This window comes from Watersipora subatra, chromosome 11 (genome assembly GCF_963576615.1).
Source record: "Watersipora subatra chromosome 11, tzWatSuba1.1, whole genome shotgun sequence".
In the NCBI taxonomy this organism is placed as follows: domain Eukaryota; kingdom Metazoa; phylum Bryozoa; class Gymnolaemata; order Cheilostomatida; family Watersiporidae; genus Watersipora; species Watersipora subatra.
This window is the reverse complement of record NC_088718.1, coordinates 26,601,676-26,611,718: the sequence shown is the minus strand read 5'-3', so window position 1 is coordinate 26,611,718 and position 10,043 is coordinate 26,601,676. Positions and strand designations below refer to the sequence as shown.

General features: G+C 38.9%; 1 protein-coding gene across 1 annotated transcript; it reads right to left on the bottom strand.

The window, feature by feature from the left end:
* Positions 1-387: 387 nt before the first annotated feature.
* Positions 388-4,917, bottom strand: LOC137407921 (uncharacterized). The gene is made up of 2 exons (XM_068094304.1): positions 4,783-4,917; positions 388-645 (listed from the first exon to the last, which is right to left on the bottom strand). The coding sequence occupies exons 1-2, from the start codon at positions 4,915-4,917 to the stop codon at positions 388-390; spliced, it is 393 nt and encodes a 130-aa protein (XP_067950405.1).
* Between the last annotated feature and the right edge of the window lie 5,126 nt (positions 4,918-10,043).

Here is a 10,043-nt window from a genome sequence, read left to right as displayed (position 1 = left end):
AACTAACGGGTCATTTATTTTGCATGCAGGCAGCACCCAGACCTTCCTTAGAGACAATGAGCAAAAGTGACATGCTTCTTTGCATCGAAATACATTAGTCAAGTTCATGCTTCAGAGCATCAAAGATGCTCTTAGGATTTACTGTCTAGCAACAAATGACAGATTTCTTCAGCAATTGGTATGCACCGACTGTCCGATCAAAGCGCTGGACTGAGGTACGTTGATGCCCAAGCTTCAGGCTCTATAATTGCAATTCAAAGCTCCCTACTACACCGAGATTGGGTATCTCGAATATGCGTGTTGAACATGCCATGCACAGTCCTGAGTCAGCCCCGCTCTACCAGTTACTTGCTTTCTGGAAGGTTTAAAGACTGGCCTGTACAGTTGCTATTGGGCATGGGTTGTACCAGCTATCCAGAAGCCTAAGAAAGGCCCCGACATGACGATGTTGCTAAAATAGCAGTTTCGTGGTTTTAATTGCGCTTTCTCATTGCGCTTTCTCAAATGTTGCGCCTTCTCATTGCGCTTTCTCAAATGTTGCGCCTTCTCATTGCGCTTTTTCAAATGTTGCGCCTTCTCATTGCGCTTTCTCAAATGTTGCGCTTTCTCATTGCGCTTTCTCAAATGTTGCGCCTTCTCATTGCGCTTTCTCAAATGTTGCGCTTTCACATTGCGCTTTCTCAAATGTTGCGCTTTCTCATTGCGCTTTCTCAAATGTTGCGCTTTCTCATTGCGCTTTCTCAAATGTTGCGCTTTCTCATTGCGCTTTCTCAAATGTTGCGCTTTCTCATTGCGCTTTCTCAAATGTTGCGCTTTCTCATTGCGCTTTCTCAAATGTTGCGCCTTCTCATTGCGCTTTTTCAAATGTTGCGCCTTCTCATTGCGCTTTCTCAAATGTTGCGCTTTCACATTGCGCTTTCTCAAATGTTGCGCTTTCTCATTGCGCTTTCTCAAATGTTGCGCTTTCTCATTGCGCTTTCTCAAATGTTGCGCTTTCTCATTGCGCTTTCTCAAATGTTGCGCTTTCTCATTGCGCTTTCTCAAATGTTGCGCTTTCTAATTGCGCTTTCTCAAATGTTGCGCTTTCTCATTGCGCTTTCTCAAATGTTGCGCTTTCTCATTGCGCTTTCTCAAATGTTGCGCTTTCACATTGCGCTTTCTCAAATGTTGCGCTTTCTCATTGCGCTTTCTCAAATGTTGCGCCTTCTCATTGCGCTTTTTCAAATGTTGCTGCGCCTTCTCATTGCGCTTTCTCAAATGTTGCGCTTTCACATTGCGCTTTCTCAAATGTTGCGCTTTCTCATTGCGCTTTCTCAAATGTTGCGCTTTCTCATTGCGCTTTCTCAAATGTTGCGCTTTCTCATTGCGCTTTCTCAAATGTTGCGCTTTCACATTGCGCTTTCTCAAATGTTGCGCTTTCTCATTGCGCTTTCTCAAATGTTGCGCTTTCTCATTGCGCTTTCTCAAATGTTGCGCTTTCTCATTGCGCTTTCTCAAATGTTGCGCTTTCTCATTGCGCTTTCTCAAATGTTGCGCTTTCTCATTGCGCTTTCTCAAATGTTGCGCCTTCTCATTGCGCTTTTTCAAATGTTGCGCCTTCTCATTGCGCTTTCTCAAATGTTGCGCTTTCACATTGCGCTTTCTCAAATGTTGCGCTTTCTCATTGCGCTTTCTCAAATGTTGCGCTTTCTCATTGCGCTTTCTCAAATGTTGCGCTTTCTCATTGCGCTTTCTCAAATGTTGCGCTTTCTCATTGCGCTTTCTCAAATGTTGCGCTTTCTAATTGCGCTTTCTCAAATGTTGCGCTTTCTCATTGCGCTTTCTCAAATGTTGCGCTTTCTCATTGCGCTTTCTCAAATGTTGCGCTTTCACATTGCGCTTTCTCAAATGTTGCGCTTTCTCATTGCGCTTTCTCAAATGTTGCGCCTTCTCATTGCGCTTTTTCAAATGTTGCGCCTTCTCATTGCGCTTTCTCAAATATTGCGCTTTCACATTGCGCTTTCTCAAATGTTGCGCTTTCTCATTGCGCTTTCTCAAATGTTGCGCTTTCTCATTGCGCTTTCTCAAATGTTGCGCTTTCTCATTGCGCTTTCTCAAATGTTGCGCTTTCTCATTGCGCTTTCTAAAATGTTGCGCTTTCTCATTGCGCTTTCTCAAATGTTGCGCTTTCTCATTGCGCTTTCTCAAATGTTGCGCTTTCTCATTGCGCTTTCTCAAATGTTGCGCTTTCACATTGCGCTTTCTCAAATGTTGCGCTTTCTCATTGCGCTTTCTCAAATGTTGCGCTTTCTAATTGCGCTTTCTCAAATGTTGCGCTTTCTCATTGCGCTTTCTCAAATGTTGCGCTTTCTCATTGCGCTTTCTCAAATGTTGCGCTTTCACATTGCGCTTTCTCAAATGTTGCGCTTTCTCATTGCGCTTTCTCAAATGTTGCGCCTTCTCATTGCGCTTTTTCAAATGTTGCGCCTTCTCATTGCGCTTTCTCAAATGTTGCGCTTTCACATTGCGCTTTCTCAAATGTTGCGCTTTCTCATTGCGCTTTCTCAAATGTTGCGCTTTCTCATTGCGCTTTCTCAAATGTTGCGCTTTCTCATTGCGCTTTCTCAAATGTTGCGCTTTCACATTGCGCTTTCTCAAATGTTGCGCTTTCTCATTGCGCTTTCTCAAATGTTGCGCTTTCTCATTGCGCTTTCTCAAATGTTGCGCTTTCTCATTGCGCTTTCTCAAATGTTGCGCTTTCTCATTGCGCTTTCTCAAATGTTGCGCTTTCTCATTGCGCTTTCTCAAATGTTGCGCCTTCTCATTGCGCTTTTTCAAATGTTGCGCCTTCTCATTGCGCTTTCTCAAATGTTGCGCTTTCACATTGCGCTTTCTCAAATGTTGCGCTTTCTCATTGCGCTTTCTCAAATGTTGCGCTTTCTCATTGCGCTTTCTCAAATGTTGCGCTTTCTCATTGCGCTTTCTCAAATGTTGCGCTTTCTCATTGCGCTTTCTCAAATGTTGCGCTTTCTAATTGCGCTTTCTCAAATGTTGCGCTTTCTCATTGCGCTTTCTCAAATGTTGCGCTTTCTCATTGCGCTTTCTCAAATGTTGCGCTTTCACATTGCGCTTTCTCAAATGTTGCGCTTTCTCATTGCGCTTTCTCAAATGTTGCGCCTTCTCATTGCGCTTTTTCAAATGTTGCGCCTTCTCATTGCGCTTTCTCAAATGTTGCGCTTTCACATTGCGCTTTCTCAAATGTTGCGCTTTCTCATTGCGCTTTCTCAAATGTTGCGCTTTCTCATTGCGCTTTCTCAAATGTTGCGCTTTCTCATTGCGCTTTCTCAAATGTTGCGCTTTCTCATTGCGCTTTCTCAAATGTTGCGCTTTCTCATTGCGCTTTCTCAAATGTTGCGCTTTCTCATTGCGCTTTCTCAAATGTTGCGCTTTCTAATTGCGCTTTCTCAAATGTTGCGCTTTCTCATTGCGCTTTCTCAAATGTTGCGCTTTCTCATTGCGCTTTCTCAAATGTTGCGCTTTCACATTGCGCTTTCTCAAATGTTGCGCTTTCTCATTGCGCTTTCTCAAATGTTGCGCCTTCTCATTGCGCTTTTTCAAATGTTGCGCCTTCTCATTGTGCTTTCTCAAATGTTGCGCTTTCACATTGCGCTTTCTCAAATGTTGCGCTTTCTCATTGCGCTTTCTCAAATGTTGCGCTTTCTCATTGCGCTTTCTCAAATGTTGCGCTTTCTCATTGCGCTTTCTCAAATGTTGCGCTTTCTCATTGCGCTTTCTAAAATGTTGCGCTTTCTCATTGCGCTTTCTCAAATGTTGCGCTTTCTCATTGCGCTTTCTCAAATGTTGCGCTTTCACATTGCGCTTTCTCAAATGTTGCGCCTTCTCATTGCGCTTTCTCAAATGTTGCGCTTTCTCATTGCGCTTTCTCAAATGTTGCGCCTTCTCATTGCGCTTTCTCAAATGTTGCGCTTTCACATTGCGCTTTCTCAAATGTTGCGCTTTCTCATTGCGCTTTCTCAAATGTTGCGCTTTCTCATTGCGCTTTCTCAAATGTTGCGCTTTCTCATTGCGCTTTCTCAAATGTTGCGCTTTCTCATTGCGCTTTCTCAAATGTTGCGCTTTCCCATTGCGCTTTCTCAAATGTTGCGCCTTCTCATTGCGCTTTTTCAAATGTTGCGCCTTCTCATTGCGCTTTCTCAAATGTTGCGCTTTCACATTGCGCTTTCTCAAATGTTGCGCTTTCTCATTGCGCTTTCTCAAATGTTGCGCTTTCTCATTGCGCTTTCTCAAATGTTGCGCTTTCTCATTGCGCTTTCTCAAATGTTGCGCTTTCTCATTGCGCTTTCTCAAATGTTGCGCTTTCTAATTGCGCTTTCTCAAATGTTGCGCTTTCTCATTGCGCTTTCTCAAATGTTGCGCTTTCTCATTGCGCTTTCTCAAATGTTGCGCTTTCACATTGCGCTTTCTCAAATGTTGCGCTTTCTCATTGCGCTTTCTCAAATGTTGCGCCTTCTCATTGCGCTTTTTCAAATGTTGCGCCTTCTCATTGCGCTTTCTCAAATGTTGCGCTTTCACATTGCGCTTTCTCAAATGTTGCGCTTTCTCATTGCGCTTTCTCAAATGTTGCGCTTTCTCATTGCGCTTTCTCAAATGTTGCGCTTTCTCATTGCGCTTTCTCAAATGTTGCGCTTTCTCATTGCGCTTTCTAAAATGTTGCGCTTTCTCATTGCGCTTTCTCAAATGTTGCGCTTTCTCATTGCGCTTTCTCAAATGTTGCGCTTTCACATTGCGCTTTCTCAAATGTTGCGCTTTCTCATTGCGCTTTCTCAAATGTTGCGCCTTCTCATTGCGCTTTTTCAAATGTTGCGCCTTCTCATTGCGCCGTCTCATTGCGCCTTTTTTCATTGCGCCTTTTTCCATTCCGCCTTTTTTCATTGCCTTTTTTTTATTGCTGTTTATTTTGTTGCGCTTTTTTAAGTGCGCTTATCTTCATTGCGCTTTTTCTCATTGCGCTTTCTGAAAGCTTGTTGCTTATTGGTACCAGTAGCTTTTTCATATAAAACTCTCACTTTTGCTCCCAACTGTCAAGATGGGGGCAGCTAACAAGGTTTTTGTCAATAAATTGAAGTTTCAAACTTTATGAACAACAGGTTATGGGCCTAGTCAGCCCATTACATATTATTTCAAAGAACTACGTGTATGAATGAGAAAAGCTAGACTATAGATAAGATAAACACTGATAATTATGCCACATGGAAGTTACTACTCAAACACCTACTCATAGCTAAGGGCTAATTTCGATATGTGGATAAAACCATTACTCTTCACGATAATGCTAACGCTGCCGCTAAAGCCGAGTACAAAAATAAGTCCAGCAAAACTTTTTCCCACATTTTGCTGTCTGTCAGTGGCAATCTTATTCATCTCATCAGTTAATGTGAAAACCCAAGAGTTGCGCGGAACAAGCTGAGAGCTCACTTTGAATGTGATACACTGGCGAATAAATCATTTCTCAAGAAGTGGTACTTTAAGGCGCTTTTGAATGAAGGTTTGTCAATTGAAGACCACATACGTCATATAAAAGCTATCACAGATAGATGTGCAGCTATTAATGCTAAGATTAGCCAGGAAGACTAGGTGGTGACTCTACATGGAAGCCTTCTGGAAAGCTATTCGATGGCATTGACTGCACTCGAGGCTCGCGGGGACGATATAACTCTACAGCTCTCCAAACAAACACTGCTTAATAAAGAACAAAAAAGGAAACAAAAAGCACTGGCTTCAGCCATCGATTCTGATGGTGTCAGGTATGAAGCAAATTCTGACATTGCCCTGCTGTCAGCAAGTAACCAATTTAAATATAGTCATCATCAATCCGAAGGCTGCTATTTCTGTAGTTTTTTTGAACATTATCAAAGTAGTTGACTTAAAAACAACAATAATCATGCCGTTGATCGTGTTGCGGACAAGATCAAGGTCATGGATATTACAACAGTTACTAAAGTCCACATCAAACCAAAATATGTATCCATGATAATAGCAAAGAAGATGAATTGGCATTTACCGAGTTGGAGACAGATGTTGATTCTCAAAGATGGCTGATCGACTGCGATGCTACTAGTCACATGGCAAAAAGTGAAGCTGTCTTTAGCTAAATAAAAAATCAATAAATGTGTAATGAAGCCGTCTGGCTTTCTAATTGTGCTTTCTCATTATGCTTTTTGAAAGTTTGTTGCTTATTGGTACCAATAGCTTTTCTATACAAAGCCGTCACTATTGTTACTAACGGTCAAGATGAACACAGCTAATAAATTTTCGGTCATTAAACTGAATATACAAACTTTATGAGCAACAGGAGAGGGCCTGGCTGAGTCGGCCAAAAGAGGGCATTAAAGGAGTAGACCTGATTCAGATAATTTCACAACTCATCGTGTCACAAGAAGGATGTCCGAAACAAACTGACAAAAGAGAAAATAGAAACAAAGAAGAAAGGCTGAACTCTCCTTCAGAGAAACTGGCCGACCAAATGAAAGATTGACTCGAAACACCTATGTCTGAGCTGTCTGTCTGTATGTCTGAGCTGGTGCGGCACAATCTTAATCTGGTTTGAAACATCAGGAAGTCAGATCAATACGGAGACCTGGCCTGTCACTTGGTGGACAGAAAGTTTTGGCATTGTATTATTTGGATGGATGAAGAAAGGCGTGACACATGCTTTTCAATTGATATATTTATTATGTCAGTTTTTTAGAAACTTTCAATTTCTACAGATATGCTAACTTTTGAATTTTGCCGCCAGCTAGAAAGTGGAAAAATATCCACAAAACCGTACTAACAAATGGCTTGATTACTTGACTTGACAATGACTCGATTTTTCTGTTTGTATCAAAGTGTGTTTTCCAAATCCAGGTTTTTACGGTTTTTTCGATAAACCTGTCAATGCAACACCATAGAAATAGTTATTGACTATCAAGCTGATAGTAGTTCATTGCTTAACAAGGTTTTGATACTTAGCTGTATGTAAAAAAGGTTTTGTTCGTATATGATGGAATCTGTACTACTACAAATTTTGAGGCTAAACTTGTGAGACTGTTTTGATTACATGAGGTTGTTTTTTATTGGCGTGAGAAGCATAAATTGCATCACATAAAAGTTTTGCTCTGCTAAAAATTGTTTGGAGGCTAATATTGACTAGCCCAGAACTCTGCAGAAAATAATTGAGGTCAGAAGACACTGTGGAAGGTATGGAACAGGCTTGAACTTTTTCATTCGCTGACTGTTGAGCTGTTTGGATGTGTTTTCAGAGCTCTTCCGATACCATTTAAATCATCCTCGATTGACGAAAGCACGATTGACAGTGATGTGTATATTTATATTATCAACTAAACATAATTATTATATATTATAAATAACTCAATAATTAATACATAAAAATTCTTAATTTAATTTATTAAAAGTACCTTTTTTTGCCCCAGTGTTTGACTACTAATTAAATTACAATTTTAATCAAAATCCTGATTAGAAAAGAACTGCCAAAATGCTTGAAGTGCCAAGTGAAGTATCCAAAGAGAATTATCCAAAGAGAATTATCAAAGCAATTCAATGTGATGAATGTTTCAAAAGGTGTCACCAAAAATGTGCAAACATTCCTAATGACGTCTTTAATTATATAGCAAACAGAGATTGTGTTTTACGATAATGTAACCTAGCTTTCCGATCTCGCAAAGATAAAATTAGCAAAGCTGAACTCAATTCTGCAGAATTAAACGATGAGACGAAGTCTAACGCACAAAAGTTTTGTCAAAACTTTTCAGATAAACTAGATAAAATAGAAACAGATATAAACGCTTTGTTGTCACATATATCTGACATGACAAATGAGATAAAAATACTTTTTTAAACATAGATAAATCTTATGCCCAAGCTGTTAGAAACGTAAGCCCAGCGTGTTCTGATACAGTATGAGAGGGCGTTGAGGCAATCCAAACACGCGCTAGTCATTGAAGCAATAAAAGTTAGCAATTGAAGTTGAAGTGAAATACTAGGCCTAGTGATAGTAATAATAGCAATGATGAAGACCATAGAAAGAAAAATCTGATAATTTGGCAAATAAATGATCAAGAACTATCTGTTTTTGAACAAATTGATAATTTAATTAAAGACCGCCATCTTTTTTTAAACACAACATTGGTAATGTAGTGAGACTTAAGTTGAGGAAAATTCCAGAGAAGACAGTTGCAAGATAAGATCATTTAAAATAATTGCATAATCAGTCTCAAATGTGAGAATCAATCAGAACAATAAATGCTTTAAAAAAGACTGGCATTTCTGCAAGACTTCTTCTAAGTAAAAGTGAACAATAAATATATTTTTATTGAAGTAGAAAGTAGAGGCATATAGAGAATTTACAAACTAGTAAAAGGAGAAATTATGAAAATAAGCATGAAAATTTATTAAATATATTACTTACATAGACTAGTTGAGATACAAACAACTGCTACAAGCTTTAATATACTATGTTTAGCCCGAAACAAATTTGGACACCAAATTTCCAAGTTACCTGACTATTGAGACACTCAATAAAACCATATACCGTAAAGATGGAAATATGTATGGTAGTGGTGTAGCGATCAAATCAGATCAAAATTTAAAATCAACAGTGATCGCTCTCGAGTCTGATTCTGAAGCTATCAGGATAGTCGCACTAAACCGCACAAACAGTATAGCACTTTAGTGTCATGTGCAGTATACGCTGCTCATCTGCCGGCGGCTCAGTAAATTAAATAATTGACTACCCACTTCAACTGAATGCTAAATATCCAGAAATACAACACTAGATTTTAAAAGATTATATTTTACCTGCGATAAATTGGCAAGATCTAAATTCTCGTAGCATCAAAGTAAATAGTAATGTATGCCTATTGTGTTTAAATGATTTAAATTTACAACAATTAGTTGCGATTCCCATACATATACATAGAAATATTCTAGACCTTGTATGTACAAACATTAAAGTGGCAATAGGTAAAGTAGAAGTTGTAAATCCTGGTTTATCAGATCACTGCATGATAAAAAATGTTCTACAGTTTTTCTCCAGACAGATAAATGCCAAAAATACCAAACACCACATTAGGAAACTATGAAAAAGTTGATCATTCATCATTCTGCCAAACGCCGCAATCACTAAAAAGAGAACTAGATATGATGATGAAACAAATATTGTTTGCGATACGTTCCAGGGAAGATTTATTCATGCTCTAAATTAATTTGGTGATAGAATAAAACCTAGAATACCGCAAGTAAACGAACCCGTATGGTTTAATAAAAAAGCAAAGGGACATGTCAGAAAACAGCAACAATTATTTAATGACTATAAGCGTAGCGGAAATAAACACAAGCTTCCCTAGTATAAAAGCATACACAGAAGTAATAAAAAAGAATTTAAAATTATGGCAGAACAGTATATGATCAGAAAATTATACCAACCACTGTCAGAAGAAATAAGCAAACCACCCTTTAGCTAAATCAGAAAGGTAAAGAGCTGTGAATCTACAATTAAATTAAAAACTGAACATAACAACTCGATAGATGATACTCTTGAGATGTCAAATATACTAAATAAATACTTTTGTAACATATACTGACAAAATGCTGAAATTGAAAACGATATTGAATATTGAAACTGATACCTTAAATCATCAAATGTCAGTATGTAAAGATGGAGTTATGAAATTAATAAAAGAACTACAAAATGGAAAAGCTCTTGAACCGGGTGGTATTAAGAAGGAAGACTTATGCATAGATATCGCTACCACAGCAACCATTTTAGCTCAAATCTCTAATCATTCCATATAAAAATACAAGTTGTCAAATAGCTACCAATAGTAAATGTTTGTCTTGCTGTATGATAAAAGGTTGGATAAGCATGATCCAAAAAATTGCAGACCTATTTTACTTACAAGCATACACTGCAGGTACCTAAACATATTATAGACCCATTTCGGTTACAAGCATGCCCTGCAGTTACCTAAACATATTATTTTACA